The sequence below is a fragment of the Hippopotamus amphibius genome, chromosome 6 (assembly GCF_030028045.1).
Source record: "Hippopotamus amphibius kiboko isolate mHipAmp2 chromosome 6, mHipAmp2.hap2, whole genome shotgun sequence".
Classification (NCBI taxonomy): domain Eukaryota; kingdom Metazoa; phylum Chordata; class Mammalia; order Artiodactyla; family Hippopotamidae; genus Hippopotamus; species Hippopotamus amphibius.
In genome coordinates this window covers 154,502,377-154,526,026 of record NC_080191.1, presented here as the reverse complement: position 1 = coordinate 154,526,026, position 23,650 = coordinate 154,502,377, and the positions used below count along the sequence as shown (strand labels likewise).

The following is a 23,650-nucleotide window of genomic DNA, read 5'->3' as shown; positions in this document are numbered from 1 at the left end:
TGGGTATTTTCTCAGCTTTCTGTCATCGTAGTAACTGTGTTACCTTGGGGAAGTTATTTAACATCTCTGAGCTTCAACATTCTCATCTGTAGGATGGGGCAATAACAGTGCTCCCTCTAATAGGGTTGTTATAAAGATTAAGTTAGTTAACACATGCAAAGCATTTAAAACATTATTATTAGCTCCACTTCTTTCTCCTTTAATAATGAGTATTTAATTGCATATACATTTAAATTACTTTAAGGGGCTATCGCTTTATTGGAATTCAAGAAGGCACTAGCTAACTTCTTTTTGGTGCCATTATTTTGAGATTTCTACAATCTTATCTGACACATCAGTTGGGAATTTTTAATTAAAAATCCAGAGGAAAATAAGAAGTAACTCATCTAACAATTTTACTTGCATGAGTTTCACCCTTGGATCACTTGAAGGAAGTCCAAGGAACATTAAAGGTTGTAAATTTTAAGCTCTGTAGTCACAAAGATTTCTCTGTCATCTGCAGAATTATGTTTTTAAGGTGGAGTAGGAATTGAGTTTTCCATCATATTTTCCAAGTATTCATAGTATTGTGTGTATGTGTTTGGGTGTTAAAAAGGGAACTTTATAATCTCTTTAAATGACTTTAAGAATAGTGAATCATGGCCATGGGCTTGTCAGCTTAGAATGCAAGATGTATTCAAATCTTGCTGATGTAATGGGTTTTTTTTTAAAGTTTTAATTACACATTTGAAGTCCTGATTATCCCTATGGATTTATTTGTTTATGAAAAGTCAAACTATGAATTACAATATTGCAGAATACTTTCTCCTTCATCAGATTAGTTTCACCATTCATTCCACAAGTATGATTTGTAAAATTCTGCAATACCTAGAAAACATTGACACTACATTATAAAAAGGTACTTAAATATAGATGAGAAAGATAGCTGTTTGTCTTCTTCTTCTGATATTGATGTTGAATAAAAGATGGAATGTTTTTGTTTAAAACCAATTCCTCACCACCCTCCCCCACCCCCACCCCAAACACAATAAGTGAATGGCAATGTGAACAAAGGCTTCCTTTAAATCTGTTATTCAGTTCAAGTGTGTGTTAGGAAAAAAAAGTTTGTGTAAAATCTAACAACAAAAAATGGAATTGTAAATAGAAAAGTAAAACATGTAGAGGAGACAAATATTCTGTGCATATAGCTTTAAAATCCCAACGGGGAATACTTGTCAAAAAGAGAGACTACATACTCATTAATTTAAACGTAAATTCCCCAAAGCAATATTCCATCATGTTAATTTGCCACGATAGATTTACCCATAAAATCAGTCCACCAGTCTTGACCAACAGTAGGATCTTAGTTTTACCATCTAACAGTTCAGTTGAAATGGAATAAAGATTTTCATACAAATATCTTAGTAACATAGACTTTCCCAGATTGTAATGGAGCATGTATTCAACATTGTCAGTTCACAGGTAATGAAACTCCTTGTAAATGTTATCTCCTCACACAGTAGCAGGGTCTTACAAGGAAAAGGGCTCTGTTCATTTCCTATTTAAATAACAGGAAAAGATTATAGAATTGGTTAATGAAAACAGCTTATTTTTTGGAAATCAGTTAAAAAATCTAAAGTTATGAGTATAAAGTAATAAAAGAAAAATAGCTGGCTGGGTTTTCCCCCTTCTTTACAGTGATATGGTAGAAATACAAGGAGAATGCGTAATGTCCTTTAGTTAGGAAATCTGGTCCCTTCACTTGCTACAGGGCTCAGTTTAGAGTAAGGAAAAAAAATATTTTTGGCTGCAGCTTTAGTAAACGATGAATGATGAAACACATTGCAGAAATATCTTCAAGAGATCTGACAACGCTGAGTACAGACGTTATCACATTGATATTGTCTGTATTCTTCCATGAAGCTTGGCAAATGAATAACTGAGCCCAATTTTGGCGGAAGGAGAGAAGGAAGTACTAGTTCCAGCATCGAACTAAGATTATGAAAAAAACCCAACCAACAAAAACAGTTATTTCTTCTCCTGAATAATAAGGACATCATGTTTGCATATAGAACAGCTTTTGCATTATTGCTCTACGTATAAGAATATATTAAGGAACTCATAACAGACTGCACATTACAAACTTAAGGTTCTTTGGTGAAGAATGAAAGAAAACAGTATTTGAGCTTTAAAGAAAATGATCTCATCCACTTTGTTTTTATCTATTGATCCGTTGGATCCTCTCACAGAGCAGGGAGAGGTACTGTGTGAGTTTCACCATGGCAACAATAGCCACGCCCCCAGCCATCATACACGTTGGCCAAAAGAGTGAATGGAACAGCACGTTGGAACTGTAGAGTTTGGTTAGGATGACACTCTTCTGGTTTCCTTCTGGATCAGAATAGCAGGAGAAGTGTTGGTACTTCCTGAAGTTTTCCATGACAACATTCACCAGGGACATGGATTCTTCAAAATTTTTTCCACACTTAGGTATATAGGAGCACTGTGGAAAATGAGATAGACTGTCACCAGGAGATACTCTGTGTGTGTGTGTGTGTGTGTGTGTGTGTGTGTGGTACTAGGAGGAGTATTGAGGCCAACTTAATAATCTGTGAGATAACCATGATGGTTTTTCTTTTCATACTCAAACTAGTGCCTCCAAAAACCCTAAGAACTCACACATTGATTAAAACAATGTTTTTAGGTATCAGACCAAGATGTACTTTGATAGCTCACTCATACAGTTCAAATATTGATGAAAATTGGGTAACTCCAAAAAAAAATTGGATTACTCCAGTGGACTCTTTTTGCTACAGCTAAGCATGCTGAGTGTTAATTATTCTCCATTGAACATACTTTTCCGTGAAATCATAGTGTCAACCTTTCTGTCTGTATCTGTCCACAGCTGTTTATATAATATCAAAAGCTGTCAGTTTTCTAAGGGAACTCTTATCTTTTTGGCTTGACTTCACTTTTTCAGCCAAATCACCTTGGTCACCTTGCTGCTAGTCAAGGGGACAGCTATACCCCTGGTGAGTTGCTAAAAAACAATTTCAGAAAGTGTAGGGATATTGAACAGTTAAAGAGCTGTGATAAATGGTTCATGCCCAGTTAGTGTCAACAAAGTAAGTTTTTCCATAAAGCAAGGAAAAATAAAGCAGAATCAATTCAGTTTACTCTTCAACCAGCACTCATCTGAGAATTTGCAATACCTTTTCTTTGATTTTTTCACCTGTTATCTTTCTTGCTATATCTCTTCTATATGCCTCTCCTTTTTCTTCTATATACTTACGTCCTCTGATTTCTTTCTTTTTATCTCTCTTTTCCTTCCCTGCTCTGCCCTGCCCCCAAGCCCTCTCTATGATCTTTCCCCCTCTATTCCTTCTTCCTGTTCTCCTTTCTCCTTCTCCTCTCTCTCCCTCGTCCCTGGATACAGATGGAATTAAAGAACTTTGTAGTTTTTCTTTTTATTATTTATTGGATATGTTTTTGCACATATTCTCCTAATTTATAAAGCAGTCTTTGAGGAAATGAAATCTCTGTGAACCCCTTCCTTGGTCTGTAAATGAACAGTGACAAAATTGATATAATGATGAATTTAACTTTTTAAAAAATTAGGAAAAAAGTGATTTAAGTCACTTCTCTGAGAAATGTGTGGGCCCGTGGTTAACTCTTTGCCCTCTTTATGGTAAAGTGCCTCCCAAAAGGAAAAAATTTCTATCCCTCATTATACACATTATCAAATGTTTAATTGAATTGATTTATCTGAATTAAAATGGTTTGTGACAAGATCACTGTTAATCTAGTACTTTAATGTGAATTAGAAAACTATGCCCCCTCATCAAAACACTCTTATTCTCTGCTGAAAAATTGTCATAACACACTGATTTTACAAAATACTCCACATATTTTACTGTTATTACCAGTTTATAAGTTCTGATTTAAATATTGACATCTGTGAGTTTTATGTCACTGGTACTCCCAGGATTGTACAGTACACAACTCATACAACTGTATGCAGAGACGTAGATGAGGTGGGCTCTTGGTGAACTTCAAGGTACGCTGATGGGAACCTAAGGGTAGGATCCTGGAATTCTAGAACCAATTTAGATTTGTGTATTTCACAGGAAGAAAATATAAATGAAATGGAATGAGTTTGGCTAATAGAGTATGTTAGAATGACTCTTTCCCTTCACTTTATTGGTGGGTATACTGGCACCTTGCTTTTTTTCACTGTGCTGTAATCATTGGATTATTTGTTTATAAACAGCAGGGAGATTCTTCAATTAGTTAAGAATGGAGAATGAGCATGCTGACATTTATCGTAAACAAGGCTTAATATTCTCATACAAGGGCTGGTTGACACCTTCAAATTTAATCAGCTAAGAATAAATGTGAGTACACTCATAAATGTGAGTACTGCAGAGAGCTGGGACTAGCATAACATTAAGGGTCTGAAAGTATCTTCAAGAGAGCTGAATTTCTCAGTGAGTTATAAGTTAGTATAAAAATTGGCCTACGACTGCTATGATATATTTTCTACTGATTGGATGCTGGATTGGAAGGGTTTAAAGCAGTAAGGAGATACCTTTATATCTTTCCTTCTTCAGTGCTGCTCAGATCATGTCTAATAATTTTTTTAATGCTTTGATTAAAAAAAATTAAAAAAATTTAAAGACAAGTCGTTTATGATTGAATTAAAAAAGAGCTAATTTAGACTATGAATGCGTTAGACTCCTTTATATTTTGGTGCTGAGAGAGTTTATAGTGGTAGTTTTAGTGGCTAATAGTACTAAGTTATTGAAATGATCTCAATAAAAAGGGAATTCCATTAAAAATGGAGTCTTTTCTTTTCTTATGCTCTTGTGAATTGATTTGGCCTTTTAAATTTTTTATTTTGGAGAAATGTTTGTCAGCCAGTGACCATAATTTTCTCACTAGGTAAGATTCTTTCAGATACAATGAGATACACATTGCTTTCCAGACCATCTAGCAACGTTGTAATACAGAAGTTGCTTTATTAAAATTTCAAGCCATCAGGGTCTCAAATGCACACGTTTGGACTGGCCAGATGAGGCGTGTCCCATACATGATTGGATGTGGGTCCTCAGGGCCAGTGGCACTTAGAAATGCAACTCCACGTTCCTAGTGGAGAAAAGATTCCTCTGCCCTTGTGTTTTTAGCTTTTGCTAACCATGCCACCCACCACTTTTCAGCACTCGTAAACTGGCTCCCACTAGACTATTATTATCCCTGAAAATTCTACCATATGTCAATCATTCATTTACTTTTATTGTTGATGAGTCCTTCTTTTGTGCTGATGAATGTGTAAGGTAGTATAACAAGCCCCTGACATGTCTTCAGGAGGTCTGGTTACTGAGTTACTGTGTTTCTATAAGCGAGTTTCTTGGCTTCTCAGAATCAACTTCTTTATATAATAGGGTTAACAGAGCCTTCCTGGCAGGGGTGTGTGAGGATTACGTTATGAATATGCATAAAGCCTCAATAAATTTTCTTTAACATTTTTTAATTGAAATATCACATTTGTCCATACGATCTTCTGAAGTCTTTAACCAAGTGCCACATACTGAACGATGAAAACTTTCAGGAGGGTAACATTGCTAGTTATATGGTTTTCACAGGAACAGTCCTGTTTGATGGGTCTTGTCATGTGTTCCTTGTTTTTGTGTCCAAAGAGATTTGACATTATGCTGAGTCCTACATTAGGATTCTAAGTTTCTGTTTCAAACTATAGCCATGTGTATGTTTCCGAGGCTGGTATGAATTTGGGGTAAAGACTTAGTGATCTTATGACTTTATCACATGTTTGGAGGATAATTTTATGTGATTGGTTTAGAATATGTAGAATGCATTTCAACCAATGAAAACTTCAGTAAGTGATCAACACTCAGTTGGAAAAATGTAACGTAGATTGAAAAGATAAAAATCCTTGTGTTTTTAGATCATTCTTTTTTGGTGGGAGGTATGGGCTAGGAAAGATTTAACTTATATATATATTTGTTAATATATATATTTGATTTTATATATATATATATTTGATTACCATGGCTATAGGTGCTGCTTTCTTTTGTGCCTAGCATATGAGTATAGAAACCTCGCAAAACTCTGAAGCAGCCATTCAGGGGAGGATTTAGACTTGCATTTCTCTTCTTCATCCTGAGTTTTGTTAATGAACCTTCGTGCTTTCCCAGCTCCCTTACATTCTCTTCAGCACTGAGAACACAGAGATGGGCCCCCAGCGTCTTCGCCTCCCACTGAGGAAACCTGGGTCCCTGTCACCTTCTCCTGACCGTCCTTTCCCTTACAACCAAGATCTAGCAATTGCATCTCCTCTCTGATTCTTTGGAAAGCAGCTGAAAGTTTTCTTTTCTTAGCCTCCCTTGCAGAATCTTTCACATCGATAGAGCTATTTTTATTCTTGTGATGGACAGAAGTTTTGAGAAACTACCTGTTGGGCTTTTGCTTAGACATGCTTCACTAGGCATGTGTGAAACAAAAAGTGACAGGCCTTCACCCTAAAAATAAAAGCTGTGGGGAGGAGTGGGGGCAGTAGGAGGGGGATATTCGGCTGGATAACCTCGCTGGTCAGCTTCCTTTTCCTTATGATGGTAGGAAGAGAGCTGTCAGCTCTCTGGATCACCTCAGGGGAAGGGTTTGTTTTTCATTTGTTCTTTTATTAAAAGGGCAGTGTCTTATTTCAGAGAGGGGTTAAGTTTAATGAAGTCTAATCAATATTTTTTGAGTGTCTCTAAAGTACAAGGTTGCACACTGGGCATAGGCGTGAAAAGCATAAACAATTTAAAACAGATCATTAGAGAGAAATAGGACAAGGGTGGGATTGATGAAATGGGACCAGCAATGAGGCTGAAAAAGCTCTCAGTAAAGGCTCTACACTTCACAGACATGGGCCACAAATTTGCTCTCAGAACTCTGTGGTATCCAGGGCATCCTAGTTCACAGTGCCTATGAGATAGAAACAAAAACATTGCTCACTGAAGCATAAATATTCTTGGTTGCAAAGTCAGGTGGGGCTTCTTCAGTGTCCTCAAACAGTGAGTATTGTGTACGTGTTTATTAAGCATGTACAACGTGCCAGGCTTTGTGTTCTGTGCTGGAGAAGGAGACATAATCCTTACATGTAGAGATGCCCAGCTGGCAGTCTTGGAGTACTCTGGCCCACAAGGATATTCTTAACTTTTGAGTCCTGTGAATATTAGTGATGGACAGAGGAGATGAGAGAATAAACTGGGATGTTATTTTCATTCCCGTTTGCGACTTCCTGTTCCTTTCCATCACTTTTAAAAAAGTGAATCCCACAAAATTTAGTCTAGACTTTTTTAGTTTGCACTTCTAGTATCTGCTTGATTTTGGCAGGTGGGACTGTTTGAAATGTTTGGTAGAGGAGAAGAAAACAGTATTCACACTCTGCTATGTACTATAATTTCCTGCAGTATCGAGACACAGCTTCCTCCAGAGAGGTTTTCCTTTTCTGTGTTTCCCAGCGCTTTCACATTTATTATGGCATTACTGCTTGATGTGGAGTAGAGGAGAAGCTGAAAAGACCTAGGAAATCCACTAATGAAATAGAAGCTGTGTGGAGCCTCAGGCTTAGTCAGTACCCACAATCTCTGAAACCACGGAGCCCTCAGGTCCGTGATGTATCCAGTTAGGCCTGAGTAAGTCAGATATCTAATTTGACCTTGCCCTTCACAGTGATCCTCTTTCTCAGCAATGGAAAGGAGTAGGCTCATTTCCCATGCTTTTCTTCTTGATGCTCAGCACAGGCTGTTCTGGGGGCACATTCTTCCCTTCATTTCTGCACAAAGATGCCCTTAGGTGTGCCATAGTTCAGTTTTGGTGAGCCATGACTAAATTTTGTCAATCACAGAAGCATTTCTGAATCTATGGTCCATAGGCAGTTTCAGCAAATTTCTAATTTAAATATCCCTAAATTTAAGGTGCTAATTATGGGGATGTTATATGTCAAACTTCCAGGCATGTTTTTTTCCCCTCTTTTTAGGGTGCACTTCTATCTGATACCCACCCTGTGTAAACTGGTGTGGAATATACAACCTTGACTGTTCCTGTGCATCATGGATAGTTCTGTTCCTTGCTCATGGCCTTTAACTTGATCCTAAGCCCCCCTTGGAGTATGATGGAATGGCGTGGATTCTCACCTGTTCACTAAAATATGCCATCAGAAGGATAAGTATTTCATAGTGTTTAGAGTTTTTTAAAGCTCTTATCTTTACTCTCTCAAGAGGATGCACTAATGTTTTGCTTTTTAAGAGATAGCTTGATTAGGTAAAGAGACTTAGATTTTAATTCAGACCTAATTAGTTAGTGAATGTGTGACTTTGGGAAGATTATTTCATTTTCTGAGCTCAGCTTCATTATTGTGAAGTGGAGATAATAGGGTACCTAACATGTGAGACTGCTGCTGTAATTAAACAAATGAGTTCATGTAAAATGTTTAGCATTATGCAGTGACTGGCACATTGTAAGATCTTGATAAAATTTGGCTATTATTACTTTAGGAATAGGGTTTTAGTCAGGATTAAATGAGATGATTTTTATAAAGTTCTTAGCATAGTGCTGGGCACATAGTATATAGTAAACACTTAATAAATGTGGGCCCCTCTTTTTTTCCCGTTTAGATTCTCAACTTCACTCAATTTTCTTCCCTTTTATCCTTACCCTACCAAATGCTGTGCAGAGGAACTCAGTGTTTATAAGCTTTGATTAAAATTGTAGAATCTCCCAGCATTCAAACTAAAAGCTAGATAAAATCTAGAGCAGTGGTTTTGCCATTGTCTGGAGACATTTTTAGTTGTCACACTTGGAGGGAGGATGATGCTAGTCATCTAGTGGGTAAAGGCCAGGGATGCTGATAAACGTCCTACAGTGTACAGAACAGGTCTCCACCCTACCCTCACAGACAGCACAGAAATATTCCACCTCAAGTGTTAACAGTCCTGAGGTTGAGAAATTCTAGTCCAGATATGTATACTCTATGGACATGGAGAACTCAGAAGGCTTCAGAATGGGTGACAAAATGAGGGGTGATGCTGAGTTTGGAGTTATAAATAATTGGTTAATTTATAGAACTTATTCTCCACCCAAGATAGCTGTGTTCCTAATGACAGTTGTATACAAAATACCATGTATATGGTATTATACTACATACCAAAAATGGATATATTTTCTGGTTTTGCACAAAAATTTATTCTAAATACTCTCTTAAACCAGATGGGCATGTTTTGGGGGAATCCCTGGTGGGCAAACAAGATTTTAAACTCTCAAAGGAGATCAACATTGAGAAATTTAACAACCGTAGTGAATTCTCAGCCACAGTTTATGATTCCAGTGACAGCCTTGCCAGGAGAGGCAGGGGCCCTTGAGCCTACTTGCAGCTCCTAGAGACTGTTAGTCAACCAATTGCTCCACAAGAGCATGCCAGCTCATCAGCTTAAGCAGCTTCAGTTGTAATATTGACAAGAGGCTGGTCACTGGCTTTAAAAGCTAAAGAAAAAGAATATATGAGAGTGTGAAAATTTTAAAGTGAAATCCTTTTGGATATCTTTCTACAAAGAAGCAGACAGCTTGACCAATAAATATCTCTTTGCCTCCTGTTGCCTCAAATCAAACATTGTCAGTAGTGCCTTAGGTATCTCAGTAAAACCGTGCCCATTTGTTGGTAACTGTGGGAAAGACTACTATTTTTGCTGAGCTTGGGGAATATTAACAGGAGAGAGAGGACAATATAGAGAATATTTAAATTTTCTCCCCAGGAATATCCTGTATATTTCTCATGCTACATTAAGATCATGGTTTAGTGACCTTTGACATGGATATAACTGTATTTTCAATGTATATACTTCTGACTAAAGGCAGAGGACAGCTATCTATAGAGAGTGAAGAACTACTGGGCCAGGAAGGTGAGCCTACTGTTTGGTGGTACCTTTCCCCCTGGGAGTGTCTGTTGATTCTAGAAAGGGGCTGAGATCCTAGAAGGCTGGATGGAATTTTTGACAGCCTTGCAGAGCTCGGGGCAGGAATTATCACTAACAGCCTATCAAGTGGGGGCCCTGATGACCCCCTGTTCACTTTGGGTTGGGACTCTTAAGGGCTGCATCCTAGGAGTAATGGTCAACCTGAAGAAGAAAGGTCCTCACAGGGACTTCAGTTCAAACTTGAAAATCTCAATTTATGTGGTCACAATAAGATGATCATGAATGGCACCTAGGGGTCTTGCAGAAGCAAATGGAAATAATTTTTGGAAAGGATGACATCATGACATCAACCTAGGCTTAAAATTGTTTTTATAAATAATTTTTCATATATGATGTCTATCTAATAAAAAATAACCAGACATTACAATGCAACATGAAAACAATTAAGAAAAAAAAAAAGAATAGGAACAGAGGGGCTTCAGATATTGAAGTCATCAAAATAAACTTTAAAATAACTACAATTTTACTTTTTATGTTGAAGAATTTAAAAGACAAGAATTAGAATATTGCAAAAAACTTATTATTATAAAATAAGATCCAAATGGATATTCTAGAAATAAAAAATACAATAAGAGAAATTAAGAACTCAGTGGATGGCTTTAACAGTAGATTTGTCAGAACTGAGGAAGGATTGCAAATCAGAAGATAGATCAATATCTAGAATGAAGCACAGAGTGACAAAAAGAGGGAAAACATAGAATACAAAGGCAACAGGAAGAGACACAGGCGGTACAGTGAGAATACCTAACATATGGCCTGTTGGAGGCCAAAAAGAAGAAGCAGGAAAGACTGAGAGCAGAGATAATATTTGATGAGATAATGACTGAGAACCTTCTAAAATTGACAAAGAACATCAAGGAATGGGGAGAGAGGCCCTGGGAACACTAAGCAGGCTAAAGAGAAATAAATGCTTAATTTGGTACATCGTAGTTCAGCTGTCAAAAACTGAAGATAATAATCTTTAAGGTAGACCAAGATTACCTTCAAAGAAGTAGCAATTAGACTGAGAGCTGATTTCCAAATAGTAGCAATGCTCACCAGAAGACAGTGGAATGTTTTCATTGTACAGAAATAAAATAACAGCCAACTTAGAATTATATACTCAGTGAATATAAGCTTTGAGGATGAAAATGAAAAGAAAATATTTTCAGACAAATGAATGCTTAGAGATTTCTTTAGAGCTGACATTGCACTAAATAATTAGTGTTCTTCAGGAAGTAGGGAAAAATGATCCCAGATAGAAGATCAAGGATAAAGGAAGGAAGGAAGAATAAGAAAATGGAAAGTGATGTGGACACATCTAAATAGATAGCCACTATATACAAAAACAATAACAATATCTACACAGGTTTAAATTATATGTAGAATAAAAGTGATGATAATATATAACTTGAAAAGGGAATAAATGGAGTTAAATGTTTTAATTAGTCAAGACTGCAAATTGTAATCAATAAAGACTAAAAGAATAGTAACAGAACACATAACTTCCAAGAAAACAGAGGGGAAAATGGGATCATACAAATAATCCAGTAAAGAAAAGGTAGTCTTTTCATGAATGGACTTGGGCAAATGACTGTCCACATGAATAAAAAAGAAATCTAGAAACCTGACTCCTGCATAAAAATCAATTCCAGGCAGATTGTACTCTAAATGTGAAAGGAGAAACAATACCATTTCTAGAAGATAATTTGGGAGGATGACTTCATGTTCTCAGGATAGGTAAAGACTTTTTAAACAGACAGCAGGACAACCAAATGATTGAAAAAAAGAAAGAAAAGAAAGAAAGAAAGAAAGAAAGAAGGACTTCCCTGGTGGTGCAGTGGTTAAGAGTCAGCCTGCCAATGCAGGGGACACAGGTTCGATCCCTGGTCTGGGAAGATCCCACATGCTGTGGAGCAACCAAGCCTGTGTGCCACGACTACTGAGCCTGAGCTCTAGAGCCCGTGAGCTGCACCTGCTGAGCCCAGGTGCCACAAGTACTGAAGCCCGTGCACCTAGAGCCTGTGCTCCGCCACAAGAGAATCCACCACAATGAGAAGCCCACACACTGCAATGAAGAGTAGCCCCTGCTTGCTGCAACTAGAGAAAGCCTGCACGCAGCAACAAAGACCCAATGCAGCCAAAAAAAAAGAAAAGAAGATAAAAGGAAAAGAAAGAAAGGAAGAAAGAAAGGAAAAAGAAAGAAAAGAAAATAATATTGACAAGATTTTGTTGCACTGAAATTAGAAACTTCTTCCTTTCAAATACATATTAAGAGAGTGAAAAGGCCACCTTTCATTTCAGGAGAAGATACTTGCAACACAACAATCAAGGAAGGTTCACATCAGATTTAAAGAATTCCTACAATGACTACTAAAAAGAAACAATCCAATAGAATCAATTCAATAGAAAACAAGGGACTTGAACAGACATTATACAAAAAAGGATATTCAAAATGCTGAAAAATAAATGAAAAGGTACTTGATAACATTAGTCCCCAGAACTACAGTACAGGAAATGTTTTATTTCTTTGCTTTCATGGTGGTTATGTGGGAGAATCTCTGTAATAAGTGCTTGAGCTGTACTTTTTCATTTCTTGCATATTTTACAGTTAAAAACAAGGTAAATAAACCAAACAATGACCTAGTATCATGCTGACAGCAGACAAAATACTGGTCCTAAAATTTTAACTGAGACTCTCCGTGGTAGGTTCACTACCGGTTTATAACTTTACATACTGCATTCACAGGGCTGTTAGTGATAAGATGTCAAAACAACAAAATGGAAATATGTCCCACTTCTTGATGCCTATTCAATTTTGGCTAATTTTCAATTCCTTGGAGATTTGACAGTTTTATAGACATTCATCATTACAGGTCAGTTTTGATTTAAGAACTTGACTTGAGAGGTCTTGAAAAACATACACTTTGTGGGAGAACTAAGCTATGTATATTTGTAGAGTAGGATTAGGACTGGTATTGTTTGTGGGTACCACAAACAAAAGGAAATCAGAGCAGATGTTGTATCCTCAGAGATATTTGCAAGAATTCTTTTAAGTTACTGTAACCAAAACTTAAGGTGGGTTTATTTAGTTTTTGTTAATATATCACAAGACAAATCCTATGTTCTAGTATCAAGCCTCACAGCTACTGCATTTTTTCAATACGTAGAATCTGTATCATTTAAGTGCTAATAATTGTACTGAAAAGTTTTTACAAGAAAGGCTAGAGTTGTGAGAGTTGTATCCTGGTGATGAGGGCCAGTCGTCCTACTGGAGAATGGTATCAGGTTGTCTTGGCATATGAAAGTACTCTGGCCATCTAAATTACTACCATAAATCCAAAACACAGTATATTTAACTTAAAATTGATAATGGCAGGTTGGTTCTGCTGACACTTTACTGGTTATCCCAGACCTTTTAAATGCAGATTTTATGTGCAGCTTTAATGCAATACATATTGAGCATCCACCACGTGGACGTGAATATGTTAGTGCTGGAAAATTAGCCTCTGTGAACATAACATGTATGAATAAATATGCACAGACACACATACTGTGACCATGGGTTGAAGGTCTCACCTGTGCTCTGCTCAGCCCTCTCCATACTCTGCTCTAATCCTCGCAACGACCTTGCAGGATGGTCATTGTAATTACCTTTTTAGAGAAAAGGATACTGAGGCTCAAGGAGGTTGTTACATCTCCAAGATCACAGAACTAAGTGACAATGACTGTGGAAAAGCAAAATATAGTTTTACCCCATGGTTCCCAGGTATATGACAAATATCTGTTTTTTTTTGACTTGTACAACTTTAAGCTGTACATTTGCTTTGAAAGACTAAGTCTATTTGTGTATCAATAAGGATATAACGTTTACCCTTCTAAATGAAAATAAAGGCTATATCTTCACTGCTACAAAACGGGGAGTGATCTGACCACCACTTGCACAGAAAATAAATGTTTCCCAAGCAAGAGTCAAGTAGTGTAGTGAGTTTTGTGAATGGGTGAGGCAGGGCCTGCTTCCTGGTGGCATTTTCCTTTAAAATGCTGGCACAGGGGAACTTCAGAGAGAGAGAGATGAACCGGTGTGGAGCTGTGTAGGGGTGAATGAAACACAGTGTGCAGCAAGCTCCTACCTTCTGATTGATTTTCATTGTCTCTTCCGTGTGGTAGAGAAGGAGCTTTTCGCCGGAAGAAGTCAGGTTAACGTACACCTGGAGGCAGGGGTACTGAGAAAGTTTCCAGCAGTCTGGACCACAGCTGAAGGAGCAGTTAAATGTTTCCGTGATGGATGCATTCAGCAAGGTGCACTGAGCCTCCTCGGTCCACACACTACACAGAGAGGAGGAGAGTAAGCACAGGCCCAAATGCCAAGGGCAAAGAAGGTGTAATCAGAAGGGATCACTTGTCAGCACCTTGACCTGAAGAATCTGTGAAATCTATAATACTACCTACATGTTAACATGTATGACTTTAAATAGAGCAGTGTTAGGCTAACGACAATATAAACATAGATAAAATTTGCCTGGCATCTGAGAACTTTTCCAGTGATTTCCATCAGATATAGTATCATGTTTTCCATTGCTTAATTTAAGTTAGATTTTTTTCCTTATCAAATTCACTGGTAAGCATAAGGCAGCATCTTTTTTACATCACAACCTGTACTCACCCTGCATTTCTACATTGTAAGCCTCTTCCAGCCATGCCCTGGTTCTCACCTTGCAATGTCTGCCCAGTTTGTAGGCAGAGAAGGTATAAGGGAGAAGGAGAAGAGAGATGGTGAAAGGGTGGAGGGGCTTGAGGTCCAATGTGACAGATGAAAGGACAGTGATATATTTCTTTAAGGTCTTTCTAGCAGTGGAGAAAAGATAACTCCACCCTTTGATTATACCAAGAGCAATTACTTATTGCATCCCCCTTCACCCTAATTGGTGCTTTACATACTTTGTCTTCTTAGTTCTCCCAACAACCCTATAGGTTAGGTATTAATTCCTTTTAAAGGCGAGTGAATTGACAGTCAGAGAAATGAAATACATACAAGGACACACAGCTAGTAAGTGATGGAAATTGTGCTGCCACCCAATCCTCTATTTCTCTAGTGCCCAACTTCGTTCCATGGTGCTGCGCTTTGTCCCCACAAACAGTGGGAAAGAGGTGTTATAGGCAGATTAAAGGGCTTCTGTCGGTGCCCTGGGACCTCTCAATTAGAAATATCAAACAAACACACAAACCCTCCAGCTGCCCATTGGTCAGCTTTTCATTCTAAAATATTTATAATTTTATGATCAAGGGTAATATTTGTGATTAGGAAGTAACACACCCAGAATCAGTGTTTTGCTTCCAGATATAAACTAACTACCAGAGTGATCAGAAAACAGCATGTTTCTTTGCAAATTAATAGCCCCTCTGGACATGTGTTGACAGGCCCCCTTTTCGTGTTCAGTTTCATACCAGAGCCAGGATGCTAACCCTGATCCCCTCTGGTGTGGCAGTTTGTATTTTCCTGGGATATGGGTGGTCAGATTTTGCTTATACAAGGAGAAAAAAAGTCTTAGATGGTTCTAAGCAGATGTGAGAATCTGAAAGCGGTTTTGGAGCCAGTGAACTCTTGGGACCTGAGGCATTAGCTCTTTCACTGAGAAGGAGCACACCTGAAGGCATCAGAGACACAGAGCAGAGCAGCCACAAATGGGAAAGATGATGCCTTAATTTTAGCAAATTACTGTGTTTCAACTAGATTTTGCTTCTAAAATGAAAGTATTAATTTAGGTGGGGAAATGAATGGCACAAAATGGTTTGATTCTCTTTTGGATTGAAACCTCAATTTTTCACTTGAAATGGCCTCATTTCTTTAAGCTGAAGAACTGTGAGACTTTCCTCATTAGTTATAGCAACGCTGGGCTTTCCTGTGCTCAAAGTGTCCAGTTTATGGACAACAGTTAGCTAGTGATGCTGTGGAGATTTGTCATGTGACTTACTCAGGGGGAACACCCTTGCCAGCTTAGTATGTAATCACCTATCTATTCAGTAAACCTAGGGCAAGTATTTAAATAAGAAGGGTTCACAATCTGTTACTTCAAAAAGTTAGTGCATAGCAGTGTTTTTCAGCCTATTAGAATCACCTGGGGACTTTAAAAGCTACTGGTGACTGGGTCCCACTCCAGATCAATTAGTCTGATCCTACAGAATGATGCTGGTGGGGTCTGGGTGTAGCTGAGAACCACTAATACGTGGGATGATGAAAGAGTGGAATGTGGTGGAAAAGTGCAGTATGGTGGAAGAGTGGAGTGTGGCGGAAGAGTGGAGTGTGGTGGGAGAGTGGAGTGTGGTGGGAGAGTGGAGTGGTGGCAGAGCGGAGTGTAGTGGGAGAGCGGAGTGTAGTGGGAGAGCGGAGTGTGGTGGGGGAGTGCAGTGTGGTGGAAAAGGAATGCAGGTGGAGAATGGACAGAGGTGTGAAGAGGCAAGACTAGGGGTTCTGGAATTAACAGCATGTGGGTTCGAATCTTGGCTCTGCCAAATACTACAGCTGTATGACCCTGGGCAAATTATATCTATCTTGAGCCTCAGTTTCACCATTTTTATGAGTATATTCATGCTTACCTTACAGAATAGTTGTGAGAATTAAAAAAGTAATGTATGGCAAGTCCCTGGCACATAGTAGGTGGTTTATGCATAGAGCTATTTTTATCACTATTAGTAAATAACATTATTGACAAATAGTATGTGCCAGGCACTGCTCAAAGTTCTTTTTAGGAGAGAAGGTAAGGAAGAGGACCTCAGGATTGATAAGCTGTGTGGGAGGATGGGGAAGGGAGACAAACGTCAGGGTCCCAAGCCCCCAATGGCTTTACCTCTGCATGTACGAGCGCAGGAGCGTGATTCCCAGCAGAAAGTACATCATGATGGAGCACACCATCATGGCCAGTCCCAGGAGGATGGCCCGGTCCTCTCCTGCTTTCAGTGCTGTGACAGTTTTCCTTTTATCCAGGAGGTCGTGGTCCCTGATTTTTTGGTAAATATTTCTGAGGTTGAAAATAATACAGTTTTACATGAAGTCCACAGTTAATCAGCACGCCCTAAAAAGTAAGTCTCTGCCCAGGCCTTCCTAAGGCAGAGAGGCCGAGAGAGGGCCTCCAAACCTGCTCTGGTGCAGTTGGATCCCAGCATGTGACTATTGCCTCCCAACACACACACACACACACACACACACACACACACACACACACACACACACACACACACACACACACACACACACACACACACACACACACACACACACACACACACACACACACACACACACACACACACACACACACCTGATCAGGAACAAGTCTCCCTTCTTTACTTGAGGCCCATATCTAGCTGTCAATACTTTTTCCTTTTCTCTCACTCTGAAGAGAGAAAACACTCCCCTCAGCCCTTAAAGTAAAGCTTTGGGTTTGTTGCCTTTGCCAGCCCCCAGCTGATCATCATTGATCTTTCTATACTCTCTGAATACCTAATGGAGCATTAATTCAAATAAATGGCAACATATATCAGGAATCCATCAACTTAATCACTTGTTTCCCTCAGTAGTAATAGACGGAATTTATTCTGGTTAACATTTTTCTCAAGCTTAGGGCTGCTTAGGGCTCTGTTGACTTGAGAGTTACAAGAAATGTGGAGATGGCCAGTGGTGACCCAGCCTTCTTTTCTTGTACAGTAAATATTTGAGTGAGTTTACAAAAATGTCAGTCAAGTCAAGGCCGGACCCCCCTAAGTTTGGATAGTTTTATTAGTATTTTTTAAAATTTTCAAGCAGCAATGTATGGTAAGAGAAAACAGACTGGAGTCAAACTGCCTCCTAGTTCAGAACCTGATTTCACGGCTTACTAGCTGTGTGATCGCTACAACTTCCTCAGCCTTTCTAATTCCCAGTTCCTTGCAAAGTAGAAATAATGTGTAACTACATTGTTATGGTTAAATGAGGTGACATAAGTAGATTATCCAGGAGAATGACTGACACGAAGTATTTAATAAATGTTCCTGTTTAAAAATAGTATGGGAGCTACAGCTTTATGACATAGGCATAGAACATTCAAAACTTGCTGTTCTTCTCCAAAGAATTTCTAAGGGACAGAATGTCAAGGAAGTGAATGGTGTAGAAAGCTTATGAGTGGAGGGTTAGATTTGAAACAAGGTCTGGAGGAGAAGGCAGAAAAGAAGTGAGAAATTGCTGGGGGTGCTGGCTGGAGAGACACGTGCGAAGTATAGGAAGGAAGGCAATGCTCAAGGATTCTGGAAAGGCAAGCAACCAAGGAGCCCCTGGACCTGGAGACTGGAGCCCCTGGAAACTGAAGATCTCCTTCCATTTCTATTTTGAGAAGGGAGCTTTGGATTGCAGGGGTGTGGGTGAGGGGGAGTTGCCGGCTTTTAGGGCTTGGGAACAGAGAGGAGGACACAGAATGCTGAAAATGGAGAGAGAAACACTTATGCCGTTTTTACTTTAATCTTCAGACAAAAAAGCCAACATACATGAGGCAGACTTAACATTTTCCTTTTAAATTTTCATCACTAGTCACTCTTGTTGCTTGAAAAAGAACTAGAATCCAGTGTGGAACTTTGCAGAGGAGGAAAGGAATGCTTCCTTGTGCTTGTATAATCGCATGTATATTCAGGGCTTCTGTTCAGCTTCATGCTGCAGGATGGGCTCCCTGGTGTCTATGGCAGGCACACCTTCTGGGGGGCTGGTTCACTCTGGGCTGGTAGTTAGAAATTTTGATTCCCTATAGAAGTGTGGGAACGTGTATGTACTTAATGTATTTCCAAAAGGTTTTAAGGAAGAGTATATGTTAATCTAGTTATCAGAGTCTAAAATTAACCAATTAGCTTATTATCATCATTATTATTATTTAAACGCTCTCCTCACGAGGTGGTTTATACAAATCTTAGTCTTTCCTTGAGGAGTGGGCCCTTTGTAGCAGGAGAGTCATAGCTAAACAGAGGCTTTTGTTCCTCATCTTTTCATGACTGTGTCCTTCCTGCCTCCTTCCCACCCTCATTCACTCTTGGCCACTCATCCTGCTCACGGCCAGAAGCTTTGGGAGCCCATCTTTCTCATCACTCTCCAGCTCCCAAGCCCGGTGCCTCTGAACTACGTAGCTGGCTTGCCCTGCTTTTGATTTCCATAGGCTTGCCACCACCCGTCCTCTAAGTTTCCCCATTCTTGTCTGAGATTTTCTTTGGAAAATGTAGGATTTATATCAAAGCTTTCATTAAACTTGATCCTCTGTGAATCTGAATGAAAAAAAAAAATCAGCGCCTATTCGGTTAAAGCCAGACTTCTGCAGCAAGAAGAGACAGACAGGCTGAGTCTGAGTGGTTTCAAAGGCCTGCTGTAAAATAATAATCTGATGTTACTTTCCTATTGTTATTTATTGAAATGTATTTAATTCTGATGGCTGCACTGAGATGTGCATTTCCTGCAGTTGGAAGCCAGCACGGACGGAGCAATAGTCTCAGTTCCAGAGTAGAAGGCTGTCACACCACATCACTTATGTCAGTCTATACCCATAAAAGAGACTCAGTGTAATCAGTTATGCCACTAGGAGAAGAAGCATATAAAAATGATTCAAATGGGTAATTTAAAAACAAATACAGTTTGGAAATGGTTAACAATTGTTCTCCACATACTCTGGAATATGTAGAGAAGAGGGAAAATGATTGCTTTCCACGCAGGCTAAACACATCCGGGAAATCAGGATATTACTCAGCAAAACAAAAGTGGGTGAGTGAGGTGGGACATACTTATGAAATTCATCAATAAATGATACTTGAATTAATGGATAAGTTAAGGAATGGATGAATGATTTGGAGGAACAAAAATTCAGTTAATGTCCACCAGCTTGTTTTGAGTGCTAGTAACGTCTAGTTACTGGGGATGTGGCTCCTGCCCAACAGGAAGACCGACATGAAAAAAAAAATTAACATAGGGCAGTAAATTCAATGATGGAGCCATTCACAGACAGTATAGAAGAGGAGTAATTTTCCCACCCTAAGGGGGGAGAACAGGGAGCAAGGACTGAGGTTAGAGAAAGCTTCCCGGAGGAGAAATGCCATAAACAGAACCTTCAGGACTGAATCAGAGTTAAGCAAATGAGACAGAGAATCAAGGGCATTTCAGACAAAAGGAATCACATGAACAAAGGATGGAGATGTGCAACTTCATGTTGACTATCAAAAACTACACAAATTTTACTATTCCTGGGATGAGTGTGGGACAGGGGAAATAGGGCAGATGAGTTTGGAAAGATAGTAGGTTATGAAGAGTTTGTGTAAGTCATTTAAGGAGCTTGGCCTTTGTCCTGTAGTTAATGGGAAGCTGGCAGAGGGTGACATGATCAGAACTGAGTTTCAGAATGATCACTCTGGCTGCAGGGTGGAGATTAGATTAAAGATGAAACCAGACTTAAATCAGAAAGAAGAATTAGGGGATTGTTACCATAGTGTTGGCGAAGGATGATGAGGCGAAGGATGATGGAGAGAAAAGGATGTGTGGAGAAATATCTAGGAAATAGAACTTCAGGATTGGTGATCAGTAGAATATAGCGGATGATGAGGAAGTGAGAAAAAGGATATAGTTTAAATTTATACCCAAGAACTTGGCTTGGACAACTGGGGAAAGGGTAGAGGATGTTAAAGCAGGGGTGCTTATTTTCCTATTCTTCACGGTTCCAAAGAGGGGGTTTTCACTGCCCTGGCTAAGAAGGGAGAGGCTGATTTTTCATTTGTAGATTCTTTCCCCCACAAAGTGTCCTGAACTCAGGTGAGGATTGACGAATCAGATTGGTGAGATAGGCCAGAACTTGACAGTCAGAGGCCCTGTCTACCTTTTGGGTGAGTTTGAAGGTCACTGTTTATGGGTGGCACAATTTTTTTCCCATCCTTTTGGACTTGCCTTTGTTTAGGCCTGGTGTGCCTTGGCCTTCCTGGTGGGGAAGGGAGTGTCCACAACCTGAGACTAAGTGGGTTAATGAGGTGCCCCTCCCATGCCAAGTTGTCTTTAAGGCCAGGAGGAAGGAGCGTGATGCTATATTTTGGGCCTCAAGCCTAAACAACACCCTTCATACTAGGAAGGCTTGTACTTTGGGGGTTATTCTGCCACTACTAACAGAGTGGATAGTTCACCTCTCTTTGGCTTTGTGTCTATTCTCTGTGACTCTGCTTAAAAGGGGGTAGAGGGAGATAAGGGAATGAAGGCTAGTACAGTTCACTGAAGTAGACTCTCGGGAGGAATAACGAGTGTGGAGCATGACTACAAAATCGGTTTCGAATACAGGGGGCACTCAGCAGTGGGTACTGGAGAGAGCAGGAATTTGGATTTATAAATTTGAAGCAGATGTAGCCTTGGTGTGTCCTGGCAAGGCAGTAGGTTTAAGCTCTGTTGGAGCAGCTGTGGCTTCACGGTTCATGGTGAACCATGAATCAATATGGTGGATACAGATCAACACTTATACATGTTGGCAATAACAAAAAGTATATATGTGCAGTCTTTTCTACATGTACAGGGAGCATCTGCCCAAATCCTTTTGGAGAATGTGAGTTATTAATAAAACTATAAGGCAAGTTCAAGTACAACAAAATATTTTGCATAAAAACTTTAATTGTCCAATAAAGCTTTATTTTTACCCCAAGCAACAGTCAACACAATACAGTTTTATTTCAGGCTCCATATTTGGATAGCTTCTTAAAGTTTGATAGTAGTCCTGTGGTTCATCAGCAAATTATTTATGAGGCTGTGCATATACAAACATGGATATAAAGAGTAAAATGTGCAAGACAAAATTTTCTCCTTGGGCTTTGCCCATTTAAATTCAGATTCCCTTGTTATTTAGCCTGCAGGAAGAAAACTATTCAGGTTAAGGCAGGGTAAAGGTCATTTGTTAATTCATTTGTCAACATTTTAAAGCCTTCATAAGATGAAACATACTGTGCTGAGTTCTGGGGAATACAAAGTGAATAAGACATGTCCCGAGAGAGCTGGGTGAGAAACCAACTATTACAATTCATTGTAAGGAGACTTGTAATGAGTACAGAAAGGAAGCAAGTCAATATGCTGGGGGCTGATATGCCAAAGTTTCAGTTACTGAATGGCTAATGTTCCAAGATTAGCCAATTTGCCAATTTATTGAAGAATCACTTTGCTAAATGAATAATTTGCCCACTTAATCACAGATTTAACAAAGACTTATTTTAAGGAGCATTGTTTTAAGTATAGTAAATTATATGAATATATTTTCTTATGAATATTTTAAGGTGATATTCTAAAAATATATTCAATTATATTCTTATATTCTTTTTAGCAGTATTTTAAGATATGCTTAATTTTTTTTTTAAGTTAAGTAAGTTTCCTAGGAAGGTTTAGTCTCTTTATAAATATATTCTTATGAATATATTCATAGATATATCTTTTTTGAATATGTGTATGAATATATTCTTCTAATACAGCAAAAATTTAGCATTTCATATGGGAGCCTTTCCATTTATAATGATTTTTCTCAAGTCCTTTTTAGAGTCATTTAGACTGTTTTGCTAACATTTTAGCATCACTGAGATTCTTGTGGCAAATTTCACATTATGACTACTTTGATAGATTTGGCAACTTTATCAATTAAATAAAATTTGTTTCTTTTCACTATTCATAAGGGTACGATATTTGATTTTGGGTGGGAAATTGTACCAGCTTTTTGAAGTTTCTGTTAGTTTTAATTTGAACGATTTTATTTTGTCTTTATAACAAAATGTTTAATTTGTCTCTTCTCTTGTCCTGCTATTGGAACAGGAGGGATCTGGGTAAGATTAGTGGGACCCTCTGCTGGGGGAAAGTTGAAGAGCTGAATCGGCATTATTTGGTCTGGCCTGCTGATCCTAGAGAGAGGGAAGCCCAGGGGCAGAGAGGAGAGCAAACAAGGAACAGAGAGAGCAGTAAGGCATGGCTGGGGTGGGGGAAGGGGAGGAAGACCAGATAACAGGGGAGACTGGAGGCAGAGGGTGTCTGGAACACAGGGAGGGAAAGACAGAGGGGCAGAGAAATAGAGGGACAATGGCTGCAGAGACTGAGAGACAGAGGAGGAGAGTTCCCTGCAGCATTTTTGGTCCCTCCTAACCCATAGAACTATGAGGGTACAATGATTATATGAAGTTTTTGGTAGGTAACTAAATTTGGTAAATTCACCAAAAGGGTCAGCTAGCAAATGGATTAGTATTTGGCAAATTGGCTTCAGGCAAATTGGCTATCACTATATTGGGCATTTTTTGACCTGGGCAGTCAATGGATTGGTGATGGATAAATTGACTCAGGACTGTGATTTATGAGCATGAATGTGGTTTTAATTCAGGTTTAATTAAACCAAAGTGGCCATAACTTGGTTTAAGTGGTGGTAGTTAAACAGCCCAGTAATAGACTGAATTAAATCCCCAATGAACAAACAACTGATGAGGGGAATAGTCTCTAGACAGAATGGGAAAGAATAGGGCAGCTGAGTGTGGTTGGATTCCAGGATCCAGTGGGTGGGGGACTTCAGGTAGTGAGCTGGTTAGATAGGCAGGGGTCAGAGATAAATTTAGGGTCTTGTATGTCTTCTGAAGCTAGAGAAGCCACTAAAAGAATTTAAGCA

The 23,650-nt window shown here is 39.0% G+C and overlaps 1 protein-coding gene across 1 annotated transcript in view; it reads right to left on the bottom strand.

Annotated features, from left to right (window-relative positions):
- Nucleotides 1-1,400: 1,400 nt before the first annotated feature.
- The window catches only part of KCNMB2 (potassium calcium-activated channel subfamily M regulatory beta subunit 2), a 30,656-nt gene continuing 8,406 nt past the window's right edge, over nucleotides 1,401-23,650 (bottom strand). The window contains exons 2-4 of the mRNA XM_057739984.1: nucleotides 16,841-17,011; nucleotides 14,126-14,321; nucleotides 1,401-2,482 (exon numbers count right to left, since the gene is read on the bottom strand). Of these exons, the coding sequence (XP_057595967.1) occupies nucleotides 2,198-2,482; nucleotides 14,126-14,321; nucleotides 16,841-17,011 (652 nt within the window). The 3' untranslated portion in view covers nucleotides 1,401-2,197. The remainder of the gene's footprint in view (nucleotides 2,483-14,125; nucleotides 14,322-16,840; nucleotides 17,012-23,650) is intronic.